At 37.6% G+C, this 18262-nt stretch overlaps 1 protein-coding gene across 3 annotated transcripts in view; it reads left to right on the forward strand.

The window, feature by feature from the left end:
* Positions 1–18033, forward strand: part of pus7 (pseudouridine synthase 7) — a 57732-nt gene extending 39699 nt beyond the window's left edge. For 2 of the 3 annotated variants that reach the window (XM_072562716.1, XM_072562717.1), the window contains exons 10-16: positions 4340–4401; positions 4518–4678; positions 5104–5230; positions 6196–6297; positions 9575–9704; positions 14646–14737; positions 17673–18033. In XM_072562716.1, the coding sequence (XP_072418817.1) occupies positions 4340–4401; positions 4518–4678; positions 5104–5230; positions 6196–6297; positions 9575–9704; positions 14646–14737; positions 17673–17809 (811 nt within the window). In that variant the 3' untranslated portion in view covers positions 17810–18033. The remainder of the gene's footprint in view (positions 1–4339; positions 4402–4517; positions 4679–5103; positions 5231–6195; positions 6298–9574; positions 9705–14645; positions 14738–17672) is intronic. The other variant, XM_072562718.1, reaches the window with a different exon arrangement.
* The last annotated feature ends 229 nt before the right edge of the window (positions 18034–18262 follow it).

The raw sequence follows: 18262 nt of genomic DNA on the forward strand, positions 1-18262 counted from the left end.
TATTTCTATGAGTGGAAGTCTCTATCTAGAGGAGCTCCACAGAGCTCACTGCTAGGGCCCTTGCTTTTTACGGTGTCGATGAACAATTTGGATTTAAGTGTAGAGGTTATGTGTAAGAGTAATTTTGTAGATGACTTGAATATTGGTGAAGTGGTAGTGAAGAGGACTACAGGGACTATCAATAAATCGGTCAAATGAGTAGAACAGTGACAAATGGAATTTAATCTCAAAGTAATGCACTTGTGGAGGGCTAACAAGTGATTACACTACTAATGGTAGTTCTCTGGAAAGTACTGGAGATCAAAAAAACCTTGATGTGCATGTCCACAGAATCCTGACGGTAGCAGGTAGTGTAGATAAGGTGGTTAAGAAGGTATTTGGGTTACTTACCTTTAGTAGCTGAGGCATAGAATGCAAGAGCAAGAATGATTTGCTTGAACGATGTTAAATACTGGTTTGGGCATAACTGGGGTACTATGTGTGGCTCTGGTTACCACAATATAAGAATAATGTGATTGCAGTAGAGGACATTTACCACAACGCTGTCTGGGCTGAAGAGCCTGAACTGTGTGGAAAGAATTGTTAGGCTTTAAAGTTTCCAGAGCAAGTAATAGTACAAAGAGAATGGAAAGGGCCAGGTATCTAAATACAGGCAGAGCAAAAAAAAGGAGACGACTATGAGAAGAGGGTCACTGCAGGACTGAAGGTGTTAAATGCCTGCAATATACAAAACAAGGTAAATGAGCTTATCGTGCAGATTGAAATAGGTGGGTACGATGTTGTGGGCTTCACAGAGACATGGCTGCAAAGGGATTAGATCTGGGAATTAAGTATCCAAGGATAGGTGTTCTGTCGAAAGATGGGCAGAGGGAGAGGAGTTGCTTCGTTAGTAAGAGTTATGGAAGTTGTGTACAGGCCACCTAGCAATAGTCAGGACATGAGGTGGAAAATAAATTAGGAGATAGAAAATGCATTTTTGAAAGACACTATTGCAATAATTATAGGGATTTCAATATGCAGGTGGACTGGGAAAGTCAGGTTGATAGCAGATCCCAGAAAAGGAATTCATGAAATGTCTATGAGATGTTTTCTTTTGGAGTAACTTGTGGTGGAACTCAGTCGGGAATGGGTTATTCTGGATTTGGTGATGTGTAATGAGGTAGACTTGATTAGGGAGCTAAAGGGAGAGGTGAGTTTCAGTGTTTTTCACCCTGAGGGTTGTGGGAGTCTGGAACAGAGTGCCTGATAAGGTGGTTCAATCAGAATCTCTCATAATATTTGAAGCAGTACTTAGATATTCACTTGCAATGCTACAGCCTCCAAGGCTATGGGTCAAAACTGCAAAGTTTAATTTGTGTCGTCAGACTAGTGTGAATACAGTGGACCAAACAGCCTTTGCTTGTACTTATTTATCTAAAGAACTATGATGGCACAGAAACTGTCAATGTTTATAGTTTTCAGATAGTACTTTCCCTGTTCCCATTCAAAATAATGATGATTCATAATTAAACATACCAAACTCTCATCCTGAATGACTGTCATATGCTTTAAACGAGCATGTTTTTGAAGCAGTTCTGCCCAGAATAGCCAAAAATAAAGGTGAACAAAAATAGTTTTCATTTATTTAGCAATTATGTGCTGTTATGGCATCTCAAAATGCCAACTTAAACTTCTGAAGTGTAGCTAGAAGTAGCAGCCAAGGTGTGTCCAGTAAGGTTTTACAAAACACAGTAAAGTGAATGACCAGAGAATTTATTTTAGTGATAATGGTGTGGAATATACTCAACTGAATAATTAGGTAAGACCTAATTCCAAAAATGCCACTTCTGGTAATTTAGCATTAACTTCATTGCAGTATTGAAAGATAGGATCAAGCTAGATCGTAATCACATCTCTGGTGGACTGCTTGAGCTGCTGACTATGAGGTGCGAAGGCAAAATCAGTCATGTTAGATCTTAATCTTTGTTTGAACCTAAAATGTTAATGAACAAAAGTAACTTTTTCATCTTTGTTTATATTGAATATAGCAGGAAATATTATAGGTTTATTTAATGAACCTTTGCCTTACCAATATTAAATCACTCTGAAATCTTAATTAATGGTAATGCTGCCAAAATATTCCCCTTTGCATGAAACTAGTTTCATACTGCAATGTTATATTTCATATTATAATTGAGAAACTAAACCTGATGAGCATATGCCAATTTAATTTTCCTTTCTTTGCTATAGCACCTCCACCCATTTTTCTCCCCTTATCTTCTACCTTTTCTTCAACACATCTTCTGTTTCCACCCTATTCCTCAAATAATTAAACGTAAACACTGTTCAGGATGAAGAATCACCTAATATCCTTAAGACACTTTATAAGCCACTATTCTGTTTCTCTGACCAGTTCTGATGAGAGGTTGCTAACTCCCTTCATACACTGCTTTGCAAAGATAATGACAAGCTCTAATCCCTGTTGATTTGATTGATAATAAAAACAGCAAGAATGATGTTCATCCTCGAATTGCAGAGTAGTTTTGTACTGTATCAAAATTCAGCCAAAACCTTGATCACCAATGTGTATTAAAAATTGCATTAAAAATGCCATCAAAATTATGATGAAGCTTATCACATTCATTGTTTATGTGCTAATGCCTTAGGAGCCTCTGGTGGGGGCAGATATATAGATATAGAATCCCTACAGTGTGGAAACAGGCCCTTAGGCCCAACAAGTCCACACCGACCAACCGAAGATTAACCCACTCAGACCCATTCCCCTACATTTACCCTGACTGATGCATCTAACCTACACAGCCCTGAACACTATGGCCAATTTAGCATTGCCAATTCACCTAACCTGCACATCTTTGGATTGTGAGAGGAAACCGGAGCACCCAGAAGAAACCCACGCACATATGGGGAGAATGTGCAAACTCCACGCAGACAGTCACCTGAGGCTGGAATCAAATGTGGATCCCTGGTGCTGTGAGGCAATAGTGCTAACTACAGAGCCACTGTGCCATCTATACCTTCCCCATTCAAAAGCTTTGAATAGTGTCTACTTCATGCATTTGCATGTTTCATATTGAGCTTGTCCATTTTAGTCCAAGTTCCTTTTTCATGATGTGATAAACATTAATTCATGCCAGTAACCTCTCTGGCATTGAAATTACCTATTACAAAAATGAAATTACCTTCCTTCAGGTTTTAATCATTGTCGGAGATAATTTTAAATTTAAAACTATTTTTTAAACTAGCTGTCTGTCTCTCTTTTTTTCCTCTTCCTATACTCAATTTAACATTGAATTCAGCACATTGAAGTTGCACTTCTTTCTTCTGTTTCTGCATTGTTCACTTTACAATCCATCCATTTGTTTACTGAGATGAACAGTTGTTTGTTCTGTTTTCACCGTAGATTGTGTAGAGGTCACCTCTTCTGTATCATCATGCAGTGCAAAGGTTTGTCAGCCTTAAATGGGCAGGGGCGCCTTAAGAGGCCTTTGTTCGCAATGTTTGAATTTGTGTCCTTGAGCTTTACTCCTGCAAAACCAAAACTCAGGATTCTCGGAGCTGCTGTGCCTCACTTATGTACGTCAACAGCCTCAATTGTATGCTCTAATTGTCACCTCAGAATTTGCCTAAATACTTGTGTCCACCAGTATTTTTAGGGTATTGTTCTTTGTTATCAGTATATTTTTCTCTAAAACCACATTAGAGTACTGAACCTCTTTTAAATCATCCATGCAGCTAATTAACAACTCAATTATAGGAATGACTGAAATAAGCTGGCTGAATTCTCCATGAATCTTTTCACATGTTAAGACTTGTGTTTATCATTCTGTTATCCTATGGACAGCCAAATGTCTCAACTGTGTTAGTTTTGAAGAAATCAGGAGAGCGATCTAAATTGGTATCAATTTATGAAGACTGGTGATGAATCTAATTTGGTTCTGTCACTGAGATTGCATGAGTTGTATATTTTCAGAAGACTTTTACTTCTTATGTAGACATAGTAACTCCACACATTCGCAGTTGGGTTCAGTTTTTTCTACATTGTTTGTGTTGATTCAGGACTTTTTATTCTGTTCTGTTTGAATTCCTATTCCATTAAAAACGCACTGGTGGCACCATCAATCATTATTATTGATTTTATTGGACTTGTAGTATCCTTCATTACTCTGAGAATTGGGTAGGGGAAAGAAACTGATTTACGTGTTTAAATTCCACAAAATTACAAAATTAATTCAAAATATGTTGTTCTGTTTCTCTTACATTTGCCATTATTTTCAGGCAGATCTGTTCTGTGTTTTGTTGGGCACGTGTTTTGATTGTCATAACTGGTTGTATTGTTTAGAGCAATTCTGCATAACAAATGGAGTGAAGTTGTGGATCTAATCCTAAAACCTCGACCTGGAGGTAGGAATTGTTACATATATATCCAGTAATACCAAATATCTTCTTAATAAAGAAAATTTCTGCATTTGTTTGGTGAAGTTCATAAAATGTTTCAAAGTACTGCTGGCTTGCTTTAGCAGAGAGAGGTTATCTTGTGAAATGTAGAGAAGAATGGGCTAAAACCAAGGATCCTGAGGCTGCACTGAAAAAGCTTCCAGTGAAAAGGTGTGTAGAAGGACAGTTACTGCGAGGACTGGCAAAATATGGAATGAAGAACATTGCATCAGCATTTGGCATGGTAAGTTGATTCATACTTGAAAGGAACATGACCACCATTGGTTGTGCTAGTTTCTCTGCTGTAAATTTTATGTAGTCCTAGTCACCCACTTAAGTTCAAAGAATTATTTTGCTGTGTTTAAATAGGATGGATATAAATTTAATTTTTATCCAGGTTCTGAAGGAATAGTCATGATCTGTTGTGTTCTTAATGTAATTGTTGAAAGCTTCTCTTGCAGTGAAAACAACCTAGGAAAATTAAGCCTGTGAACATGAAGAGATTGTATGTATTCATTATTAATAACTTATTAGGTATCAATTTAAATTGAATCTACTCAAAAACTTGAAGAAAAGCATTTTGTCTTTTGAAATTCTTTGGATATCTAGGATTTGAATGCTTGGGATTTGAAAAAGTCATTTAAATTTACCATTTTTTTTTCTTTTCAGATTCCAAGAAACAATCGACTAATGTACATTCACAGTTATCAGAGCTATGTGTGGAATAAAATAGTGAGCAAAAGGATTGAAGAATATGGACTTAAAGCTGTGCCAGGAGATTTGGTACTGAAAGGAGGTAAATTGAATATTCCATTTTGGTTGGATTTGTACTATAACCTATCAAACTTAGCCATGTACCTGTGTAAAATTAACAATTAGAGACTGAATAATAATACTCACTGTTAGGTTAGTGATGAAATGCTGAGTGTACAAATAATCTTGATGTGCACAGAATACCATCGAATCAGTTTTAATTGTTATAAGATAGTGAACACAGCATCACAGATTTTAATGCTTTAGCACAAGCTGAACACATTAATCTGGGACTAGAATTGCACTTAGGCTAGAGAGGGTAAAGTCAGCTGGTTTCCTACTTAAAGGGCTCAGAATCCTAGAATCCCTACAGTGCAGAGATAGGCCTTTCAGCCCATTGAGTCTGCACTGACTCTCTAAAGAGCATCCCACCAAGACCCACCCTATCCCATAACCCCACATTTATCATGTCTATACCACCTATCCTGCACATCCCTTGACACTACGGAGCAATTTAATATGACCAATTCACCTAACCTGCGCATCTTCGGACTGCGGGAGGGAACTGTAGCACAATCCAAAACCCACCAAGACATGGGGAGAATGTGCAAGCTTCACACAGTCACGCAAGGCTGGAATTGAATTCACATCTCTGGCATTGTGAGGCAGCAGTGCTAACCAATGTGCCACTGTGCTGCCCTATTAATGCATCAACATAAGCTCATAAGCCAGCTTTGGCAGCTTTTATACTGGATCTCATACAAGATTGATACATACTGCATGAATATGTGAATTCCAAGCACTCAAGTTACCTCCTGTATGGTGTTGCATCTTTCAATCTGGTAGATTCAGGAATCACATTCATCTAAAAATGTCAAAGCTTTATTCAAACAATGTGAACATGACATTTAATATCAGTGAAAATTGTTTGCTGCAAATGTTAATTTAAAATTATATTATAGAACATGCTTAGGACTGACGAAAGCTGCCTGTTTTGTTGATTTTCAGTAACAGCAGTTCCAATTGAGGACTCTGATGTGGAGAAACATACTATACATGACGTAGTCATGCCCTTGCCTGGATTTGATGTTCTGTATCCAAAACATGAAAGTAAGTTATTAGCAGGTGCTTTATTCAGTTAACATGAATTTGTATAACATGCCAAGTGTTGAAGGAAGGTTGTATTTAGGGCAAACCCAATAATACAATATATTGAAGTACATGGATCTAGCAAACCAGAATACACATTCAGATGTTGATTTATTCTGAGTTTTTGGTCTTGAGTGTTCATCCTCAGTGGGAGGTGCTGTATATGGGAGTCGTCCCTTTCATCACCAGGGATTTGGCATGGAGGGTATTGCAGCAAAGCTGTGCAATGGCATATTAAATGATTTATTGACTCCCAGGCTACCTGTACATTCTTCGAGAAGTCCATGTTTCATGTGTACTCTGGTTGTGCCAGATTGCAGCCCCTATTTCAGTATTTGAAAGGACTGTCTCAGAATTTGGGTTGCACTTCAACCCTTAACTCCTGATCTTTGGCCAACTCATGCAGAGGAATTCAGACAAGTTGGAGGAACTCCTTAAGGGTTGTTCTTAGGCCTGGAATATGTGACCATTTATATATATAGACAACAGACATGGAGAGGACACTTATACCTGATTGCCTGCTTCTTTTCTATTGTTATGTCAGTGCCCAGGTGTCCCTATGGAGTGAGCTTGAGTTGTCTACTAGTGTGCTTTGAGACTTTCTGCAACTGGTAAATCATTTGCTTCCTCTCCAAAACCTCTATATTCTGGTCATAGGCAACCAGAACTGTGTATAATATTCTAAATATGGCCTAGCTAAAGTTCTATACAGCTGTAACATGACTTGTCAATGTTTATACTCTGTGCCCCAACCAATGAAGGCAAGCATGCCATATTCCTTTTTGACCACCTTATCCACTTGTATTTACTATTTTCAGGGAACTGTGGATCTGTATGCCTAGATTCCTCTGTAAACTAAGGGTTCTGCCATCTACTGTATACTTCACTTCTGAATCAGATCTTCCAAAATGTATCACTTTGCGTTTGACCAGATTAAACTCTATCTGCCATTTCTCTATTCAAGTCTCCAGCCTATCTACAGAGGACCCTTGATTATCCGAATATCAGTCATCTGAAGGAGATCTTGAAGACCCGATAGAAACATTACATCAAAGACATCTTTCCAACACATCCCATCTTTTGTTTCCAAATGACTGACCTCCCGCCCTCTCTCTCTCCCCACACTTTCCCTGGAGTTCTACACAGACGTGTACCATAAACGTCACCCCGCCTTTCCCCAGATAATCTCTCCAACATTGTCTTACAGAGGGCAAAGGTGAAAGCTGTGTGCGCGCGGGGGGAGGGAGGGGGGGTGCGGGGGCTCACATGCAGTAAGCTGCTGTCTCGTCTCCTGAATGGGTAGCAGACTTAAAAAAACTCCGAGCCCCAGAGGAAAGCCAATGAATCGATTATCCAATCGAAATAGTGCCCGCCCATCTTGTTCGGTTAATCGAGGTTCCACTGTATATGCTGTTGGATCCTCGTCAATAACTGCAGTTTCCCAAACCTTGTGTCATCTGCATTCAGTTCTAGCTTTGGAAGACTGTGTGGAGTTTGCATGTTCTACCTGTGCCTATGTGGGTTTCTGCCGATGCTTCAGTTTTCTCCTATAGTCCAAATGTATGCAGGTTAGCTTGATCGGCCACTGCTACTCTCTGTCTATGACCAATCCAGTTGTATATCCATTTTACCAACTCACCGTGGATCCCATGTAACTTCACCTTTGTAAAACCTGCCATGAGGGACCTTGTCATTTTCCTTGCAAAAGTTCATTTAGACAACATCTTCAGCCCTGCCCTCATCAATCATCCTTGTCACTTTCTCAAAAAACTCAACCCAGTTTATGAGACATGCCTTTCCCTGCACAAAGCTATGCTGCCTATCCATGTTTTTCCAAATGTGAGTAAATCCTACCATTAAGAATCTTCACCTATAATTTCTCAGATTATCCCTGTTGCTCTTCTTAAAAGAAGGAGCAACATTGGTTAGTCTCAGTCCTCTGGGATATCTCCTGTGACTAAAGAGGATTCAGAGATTTTGTACAAGGCCACAGCAATTTCTCAATTGCCTCCCTCAGCATTCTGGGACAGATCCCATCAGGTCCTGGAGACTTATCTACCTTAATGCTTTTCAAAATACTCCACACCACCACCTTTTCTCATATTAACATACCTCAGAATATCAACATACCCCTCCCAAGACTCATCATAAACCATGTCCTTCCTTGTGATTTAAAGTGTTCATTAAGGAGTTCAACCTCTTTCTCCAGCTTAATCCATAAATTCCCTCCTTTGTTCTTAAGTGGAACTACCCCTCCCAAGCTACCCTCTTGCTCCTTATATGTATAACACCTTGGGATTTTCCTTAATCCTGTTTGCCAAAGGCATTTCATGTCCCCTTTTTGCCCTCCTAATTCCTTGTTTGAGTTCTTTTCTGCTATCTTTGTATTCTTTGAGGGCTCTGTCTGTCTTCAGTTTCCTAACCTTTTGTAAACCTCCTTTTTCTCTTGTCATCCAGAATTCCTGAATCTTTATTTTTCATTTTCACACGAACATGCTGGTCCTGAACTCTAATCAATTTACCTTTAAAAGATACCCACGTGCCAGATGTGGATTTACCTCAAATAGCTTAATTTGTTATGTCAACTTCAAAAGAGTTTAGGAACTAGTTACCATCTGATTGGGGATTTAATCTGTAGATAAGAAAGGCAGTCTGTACTTGTGCTGTACTGAGTACTGTGTATTCAACCTACATTTAAGACAGACTGACTCCTACTTCTTGCTCAGCAGATAGATATTTACCAGATTAACATGTTTGGCAGTATGCACTACTGGACAATGCCGGTGAAGTTCTAAAAGTTAAAGAAAAACAAACTGAGTAGATTTCTTTTTTTTGTTAAATTCACTTGAGATCTATTGTGTCAATATTCTTCCAGCAAGAGTTTGATTATTGTGTTTTTCTACAATTTTGATGGAACATTATTCAATGTTTTGTTTTAGAAATAGAAAAATTAATCAGTTAATCTTACAAAGTTGCTCTCAATACTGTTTATTGTCTGCATGCCATAGATTTAAAGTTAACTTTTAAAAATTCTAACTTTTAAATATTTACTACATGCTTGTTTTACTTTCACATTTGGGATTGTGTTCTTTTACAATGATTTCTGGCTTTTGAACATTTTTTGTGTTTGCATTGTTCTATACAATAATTACTGATATTTGCATAATATGGGACATTTATATAATACATAAATGGCTATTTATAATAATTGTTTGTGTCTGTGTTTGTTTATTTTAAGTTGGCAAGGCTTACGAAGAAATGATGGCTGCAGATGGCTTAGATATAAATAATATGAAACACAAGATTAGAGATTATTCCTTATCAGGAGCATACAGGAAGATCATTATTCGCCCTCAGAATGTCACTTGGTGAGTATTTATTTAAAAAGTACACATGCTGATTAGAGCTAGTATTTATTCAAGTATTAATGCTGATTAGTGTTAGTATTTATTCATTATGTTTAAGATGAATGATGTTGATATTCCCTTCTACATTAAACATAATCATCACGTAAGCATTTGACTTTGTACGTTTTGTGTGCCACTAAGTTTTTTGTGGCTTTGCCCTTGGTAAAACATAAATGGGTGAAGAGAGTAAATAATTACAGGAAATAATTCTGACACAGTTAATAAATGTCTACTATGTAAAAGACTGTATAAGTACTACTGCACATCTCTTATGGCTATATACATGGTGTCCCTGTAGCCTATGTAGCTAACCTTTTTAATTTAATGAGCTAGAAAAGAAAATGTATTTTCATGAAGAACTGCTGCTATTGACTTTGCTTAGATTGGATCACTTATATTCAAGAGTATCGCTGGTTTCATATCCTAGCTATTAGTACAATCTGTGAGGGAAAATATCTATTATGTCCTAACCTATCTTACCATTTCACAAGATCTGGGGCCTTGAAGCAATTTTAAAGCAATGCCTTTCTAGTTACATTGGAACTGCACCTGGATGTTCCTCATAATTTGTGTCATTGGAAAGACTGATACAATTTGAACCTCTCCCTGAAACAGGAATGTTGGTGTTTTCATGTAAATAAACTTAAAACCATTGTGACAAGTGTAGGCATTGATATTACACTGCACAAGGAGCTCTTTTCTTTTATGATTGCTCCTATCTTCGGTTTTGCAAGTTAAGTTTTTAGGTGATTTTTACTAATTTCCTTTATAGATCACAGAATTATTTCCTAAAACTTATGTCTAATGTATTGCTGATGAGACCTAATGCTTTCAGTTACACCTAACTGGCTATGTTCTTCCCGGAATATCATTTTATTTTTGCCCAGTATCCCCCAACTTTGTAATGAGGCACATCTTTCTTGAATAGGATTTCGTGAAAAGATTTACCAAAGTATACAGATAGTACTGGATTCTCAGCACTTCTTCAGAAGGAAGCTGGACATATTCCTGTGGACATATTATACAGATTTTCTTTTCTGTATAAAGGCAATGTGCAAGATTAGTAGAACATATGCAATACCACAATATATAGAAAGTTTGTTTGATTGCCATACAAAATTAAAGCACGGCGCAGCACAATAGATCAGTGGTTAGCACTACTGCCTCTCAGCGCCAGGGACCTGTGTTCACTTGCAGCCTTGGGTCTGTGTAGAGTTTGCACATTCTCCCTGTGTCTGCATGGGTTTCCTCTCACAGTCCATAGGTACGCAGATTAGGTGGTTTGGCTGTGCTGAATTGGCCAGTGTGCAGGAATGTGCAGGCTAGGTGGGTTAGCAATGGGAAAAGCAGGATTACACGGATAGGGGAAAAGGGGTGGATCTTGGTGGGACAGTTGGTGTGACTCGATAGGCTGAACAGCCGCTTCCAAAATGTAGGGATTCTATGAGAAGTTTATCAGAATTTTCCCTAAATTTAAATTTGTAAAAAGAAGTTTGCATTTATATATAATGCTTTTCACAGCCAAAAGATGTCTCAAATCAATTAAGTCCTATTTCAGTGAAGTCAACATTGAAATGTAGGAAGCTTGCATATAACTGGCTTCCATAAACGATAGGATAAAACCAGAAAATATGTTTGTGATGTTTACAGAGGAATAAATATTGCCAAGAACTGAGTGCTTGTCGTCGTTGAGTAATAGTCTTTTTTTTAATACAAATCTAATTTATAGATGGCATTAAACTGAAATCTACAGCTTAATTTCTATAGTTGACACCCTAAGAAAGGTTTTAACAAGGTGTCAAGTGACAAGCAGCTTAATTAAGAATCAGCTGTAACTGGATCCTCACTAAATACAACTAACAAATCTTTCATCTTGGAAGTCACATATAACTTGCCAACCTAATGCATGTTCAGTACTCGAGTGCAAATTACAATAGTGTGCCAGAATTAGAACAAACAAATGAATTTATTGTCATGTATTTTACAGTGAAAACGCAGAAAATAGTGAAAAGCTCCCACAGTTGCCATGATCAGACACCCTTTTGAATAGTTTAAGAGTAATGTTTTCAAAAAGGTATAGTTTAAAGAGAGTCCTTAACTATTTCACCGTTGCCAGTGTGGGAAATATATCGAAACATAGAAGTTAAGAGCAGGAGTGGGCTATTCCACCCTTTGGGCCTGCTGTACCATTCAATGTGATCATGACTGATCAACTAACCCAGTACCTGATTTCTGCTTCACACATACCATTTGATCTTTTTTAGCCCTAAGAACTATATCTAATTCCTATAGTATGCATATAACATCTAAATCTATATGTAACATCTATATAATATCTAAATCTAATTATCAGTGTTTCGGCCTCAACTGCTTTCTGTGGTGCAGAATTCTACAGGCTCACCACTGTCCAGGTGAAGACATTTCTCCTATTGGTCCAAATGGTCTATCAGTATCCTTAGCCTGTGACTCCTAGTTCTGGACTCCTTGGTTTACAGGAACATTCTTCCTGCATTTACCCTTGCCTGTGAGAATTTGGTAGATTTCTATGATAGTCCTTCACCCCCTTATTCTTCTAAACTTTACTGGATGTAATACTACATGATCCAAAGGTCAATTCTGCCATCCCAGGAATCAGTCTGATAAACCTTCGTGGCACTGTCTGCATTGCTAAAAAATCCTTCCTCAGATAAAGAAACCAAAACTGCACACAGTACTCTAACTGCATTCTCACCAGGATCCTGTGCAATTGCAGCAAGATATCCCTGCTCCTACTTGAATACTCCTGTTATGAAGGGCAACTTACCACTTGCATCTTCACCACCTGCTTTACTGCAAGCATACTTTCAGTGACTGATGTATAAGGACACGCAGGTTTCATTGCGCCATCCTCTTTCTCAATTTGTCACCATTTAGATAAGAATATGCCTTCCTGTTTTAGACCAAAGTGGATAACCTCACATTTAACTTGTCCAAATCACACTGAAGCATCTCTGCTCACCACCTCCTCATAGTTCACCCTCCCCAGCTTTGTGTCAGCTGCAAACTTGGAGATATTAAATTTAGTTCCTTCATGTAAATCATCGATCTATATTATGAATAACTCTGAGTTATAGCACTGATCCCTGCAGTAACTCACAAGTAACTGCCTGCTATTTGGTAAAAGACTGTTTATTTCTATTCTTTGCGACATGTCTGCCAACCAGTTCTTTATCCATGTCTGTACGCTACTCCCAGTTCCAGTAATACAGCAGGCACCTGGATAAGTTCAAGGCCATCAGGCAGAGTTAACATTATTTTGTGAAGGGGACATCATGTTTGACCAATTTATTGGAGTTAATTGAGGAGGTAACTAGTGCTGTGGATAAAGAGGAACTGGTGGATATACTGTACTTGGATTTCTGGAAAGCATTTGATAAGTTACTACATCAAAGGTTATTGCAGAAAATGAAAGTTCCTGGCATAGGGGTTGCACATTAACATGGTTATAAAGTTGGCTGGCTAACAAGGAGCAGAAAGTAGACATAAATGGATTTTTTCAGGTTGGCAGTTTCATGAGTAGTTTGCCAAAAGGATCAGTGCTGGGAGCTCAACTGTTTGCAAGTTAAATAAATTACTGAGGTGAGGGGACAGAAGTTTTGTTTGCCAAATTTGCTGACAACACAAAGACAGTAAGGAAAATAAGCTAAGAGATCAAGAAGCTACAAAAAAAAACAAAGTTTGTGTTTTGACAAACATCTCTCAAATGGACAAAAATGTGGGAAAATATGAAATTGTCAATTCTGGTAGGAAGAATAAAAAAGGAACATTTTATTAAATGGTGAGAGATTAGAACTTTGAAATCCAGAGGGATCTGAGTATCTGTGCATAAATTGCAAAAGATTAGTATGCAGGTACAGCAAGTAATTAGGAAAGATAAGAAAATTAATTAATTTATTGCAAACTGAATTGAATGCAAATGTAGGGAAGTTATATACAGTGCACTAGTCAAAAACATCTGGAGTCAGTGCACCTTTAAGGAAGGATATAAATGTGTTGGAGGAGGAGCTTTACAGTGTAATACCTGGAATGATCGACTTGTTTTACAGGGAAGGTGAACAGGTTGGGTCTGTATCCACTGGAGTTTAGAGTTTAAGAAGTGACTGATTGAAACACAAGATCCTGGGGGGCTTGACAGGATAGATGTGGAAACCATGTTTCATCTTGTGGGAGAATCCAGGGTCACTCATTTAAAAGAGATTCAGCAAAACTTTTTCTGAGTCATGAATATTTGGAACTCTGTTCCTGAAAAGGTGTTGGAAGCAGAGTCCTTGAATATTTTTAAAGCAAAAGTAGATGGATTCTTGAGGTTACAATTAAGAGAAGCCATTAACCTATTGAATGGCAATAGTGGCTAAATGGCTTACTCCTGCTCTTGATTTGTATGTTTATATGATAGTAGGAATGACACCTTTGCTTTTCTTTAAAATAGTGTCATGGCATGTTTTGCATCCACCTTAGCTAACAGACAGCACCTCACATTTAATGCTCTGTCTGAAAGATGTACCTCTCTCAGTGCACTTCCCTGTGAATACTGCACTGGGAATGTCAACTTTGAACCTTGAACATTAATGCTCAAGTCCTGGAGTGGAACTTGATTCAGGTGAACATGCTACCGACTGGGCCATGGCTGACACACAAGTTGATTTCTGTTCTTGCCTCTTAAAAGGTATATGGTTAGGAATTAGGAAAATTACACCCAAGGTTGCCTTATATCTCATTGTAGTCAAACTGATGTACCATTTTCTTTCTCCAGGTTTCTTTTCACTGTTCAAAGAACTCAAGCTGCAAATGATTAATGCTAGTAATTTTGTTTTCCTTCAGGTTACTGACATTTATGTTTTGTTTCAAATCTCAAATTCACAGGGAAACTCTAGTGTATGATGATAACAAAATTCCATTGGTTCACACTGATCTGGAAAAGCTGGAAGGAACACCTTTGCCTGAATTTTCTAAAGGTAGGGAAACTGTGGCACAAACTTGGGAATTAACTTTAAATGAACAATTTAAATGAATTCCTATGAAAGTCCTATGAGGTTTTTTTCTGCTAGGTTTTCTTCATCCCTGAAGAATTTCAAGTTTGCTAGATCACTGTTATGAATATTGTGAATTTTTCAATTTTAACTATTCTTCATGTTTAATCCTAGAGAGCAGCATTGTTGAGCAATCCAATCAGGATCATGTCACAGGACTGAAAAGATCCTCAAAATCAGAAATGATATTCTCTGTGACTGATCATAATAAACTAACATTCCGTTCTTTGTTTACTAGTCTGTAAAATTTGTCACTGTTGACCTAATCATTGTCCTCCAAAACGTGCTTTTGTTCTCTAGCTTTATGGAACTGCCCATGCCTGACTCCATTCCATTTTACAACTTTATTCCAGTTGTATCTAAACAATCGTCTGTAATGGTTTCTTTTCCAACGCATATCATTTATCTCCTTGGAGTCCTCCAAGGGTTTATCCTCTGCCTTCTTCTGTCTCTAATGTACATGTTGCCTCTGTTACATTGTCTGTCTGAAACTGTGACATCAGGTTCCACACATTCGCTTACGATATAGCCAGTTCTATATTGCCGAAACAAAACAGAAGTTGCTGGAAAAATCAGCAGGTCTAACCGCATCTATGGAGAGAAAGCAGAATTAACATTTTGGGTCCAATGATCCTTCTTCAGAACAGTTCTGAAGAAGGATCACTGGACCTAAAATGTTAAATCAGCTTTCACACTTTTCATGGGTAAAAATTATCATCTTTGGTCATTGAAAAGTTATCTTGTATCCATCTCCACAGTTGAGCACTTAGAAAGTTTCCAAAGGTTGTTGAAAGTCTAGAAGTGATAGGGTATGAAGAACTTAAATCATCACCTATATCAGGGAAAACATATTCAAACTATCAGAACTGAAGGTTGACAAGCCTCCAGGACCTGATTGTCTCCATCTTAGGGTTTTGAAAGAAGTGGCTGCAAAATAGAAAAGGGATTTGCTTGTCGGATTGGAAAATTCGAAGTTGCACACTTTTCACTCAAAAAACAACAATAGGAAACTGTCGGGCATGTGGCCTAAATCTGTTTTAGAGACATTGCCAGAATCTATTATTCAGGAAGTTAGTAGGATACTTAAAAAATCATGATGGCAAAGTCATTTCATTGAGTTATTTAAGGAAGTAACAAGCAAAGTGGATATGGGAGAACCAGTAAAAGTTGTGTACTTGGATTTCCAAAAAGATCTGATAAAGTGCTACATCAAAGGTGGCTGTACAGTAAGGGCTCATAGTGTTTGGGGTGGCATATTATCAGGGTAAAAGATTGGTTTTCTAAAACAGGAAGCAGTAAGTAGAGATATTCAAGTCATTCGAATCAGTAGGGTGCCACAAGTGTTCATGCTGGGGCTTCAACTACTTACAATTTATAGCAACCACTTTTAGGGTCTGACTGGATACAAGCTAAATTTGCTGATGACCTCAAAATAGGTAGGAAAATAAGTTTTGAGAGAAAGGAAAGATCTACAAAGAGGTTTGATTATTGGACATAAAATTGGTTGGAGGAATTCATGTGAATTTGACTGCTTCTGCAGAAAGAACACCATGAAAGTATGCTACTTTATACTTAAGTGAAAAGAAACTGCAGGACTCAAAAGGGAGGGATAAGGATGGATCTGAGTGTCACGGTACATGAATAAAAAAAAATGCAGTTACAGTTGGGAAGGCAAGTGAAATGTTGCTTTTTATTGAAAGGGAAATGGAATACACAGTAGAGAAAATTTACTGCAGCGTTTCAGGGCTTTGGAGTAGTGTACAGTTTTGGTCTATTTATTTGAAAATGGACATAATTATGTGAGAAGCAGTTCAAAGAACTTTGCTCACTCATTCCTGGGATGAAGGACTTTTTATCCCTGTGAAGAAAGGATGAATAGGTTTGGCCTGTACTCACCGGAGTTGTATTTGCTGCCCTCCATTCTCTCCAGTTTCAAAATTCCTCAGTTTTTTGTTAGTCTGTAATGTTCTCAAACCCTACAACCCTCCACGATCTCTTGGCTCCTCCTATTCTGGCCTCTCATGCATCCAGATTTTCATTGCTCCACCATTGATGGCTGAGCTCCAACGCTTTGGAATTCTCAGTTTACACCTTACTCTCAATCCAGTTCTCTCTCTCCTTTTTAAGATGTTCCTAAAAGTTGTCTCTTTAACCAAGATTTTGGTCACCTGTCCTGGTATCTCCTTTTATTGCTTCGTGCATGTGAAGTGCCTTGAGGTGATCTATGACCTTAATGGTGCTGTGCAGTCAGTATGTTCAAAGTATTGGAACTTTGTATTTCTGACAATCCAATGTTTGGAAAATGATTTACCTTTTCGACAAAAGCTTTTTTTTTGGTACCTAATGTCAGTGAATGACAGGTGAAAAGTCAGCTAAGTGGTATAAAATTAATATCTGGATTTGATGTTCTACAACTATATTTAAATCTTTACTGCATTGTAGCAGTGCCTGTTCATTTACATGTTTCACTCAATTTGCTCATGAAAACATCTTGGTCGTTCTGCTGATGTGACCCCTAATCTCAGCTCATCTACCACAGTTTACTTCTGAAGCTTTCAGATATGAAGAAAAAGATTAATTTAATCTGGGTTGTGTTAGGGATCAGCTTGAACTGCTGTGCTTTTCCCAACTCCACTCTGACTCTCCAGCATCTGCAGTTCTCACTATCTCCTATGTGTTAGGGAAAGCAGTCTAAACATGTATACCAATATGTTGTAAATATACTGCTAACATTGACTTCCTCTTGTAAAATACAATAAAAGAAATCAGTGTTCGTGCATGTTTTTAATAATGATTAGTCCAACTGATAAATGGCTCATTATTTACTTTAAATTAATTTTGTTCTTATTTCTTGTTACAGATGGTAAATATAAAGCACTGAAGATGGATTTCTCACTTCCTCCCTCTAGTTATGCTACTATGGCTATTCGAGAGGTTCTCAAAATGGACACAAGCATCAAAAATCAAACTCAGCTAAACACAATCTGGTTGCGATAACCTGATAATTGTTATGAGAATCTGTACGAAAATGTAATGTGCTGTATTTCAATGAGTATTGTTTTGTAACAGTTGCTAAAATGCTACTTTTATTTTTATTCACATAAGCAAACTAATTATTTTAAGGTTGTTTTAACATTGGAGAATTGATTATTCAGATATTTGTAAAACTTGATATCAAAGACTAGAATGACAACTTTGATCATTAAACATATCTTTGATATTATACACATACCTTGCTTGTTTTTTTGCAATTTATTTTGTAGTAGTGATACTTTTTGTAGCAGCATAAAGAACTTCAAGTCATCTGAAGACAGGAATTTGAGCTACAAAAAAAACTGAAGAATAAACAAATTTGGGATATTTTGGTAGCTTACTAACTTGTCTTATCAAATGTTTTCTACAGCTGGTCACCTCATGAGAGCTGTGTTAGAGTGACTCTTGTGTTTTTAA

Source organism: Chiloscyllium punctatum, chromosome 44 (assembly GCF_047496795.1).
Source record: "Chiloscyllium punctatum isolate Juve2018m chromosome 44, sChiPun1.3, whole genome shotgun sequence".
NCBI lineage: Eukaryota > Metazoa > Chordata > Chondrichthyes > Orectolobiformes > Hemiscylliidae > Chiloscyllium > Chiloscyllium punctatum.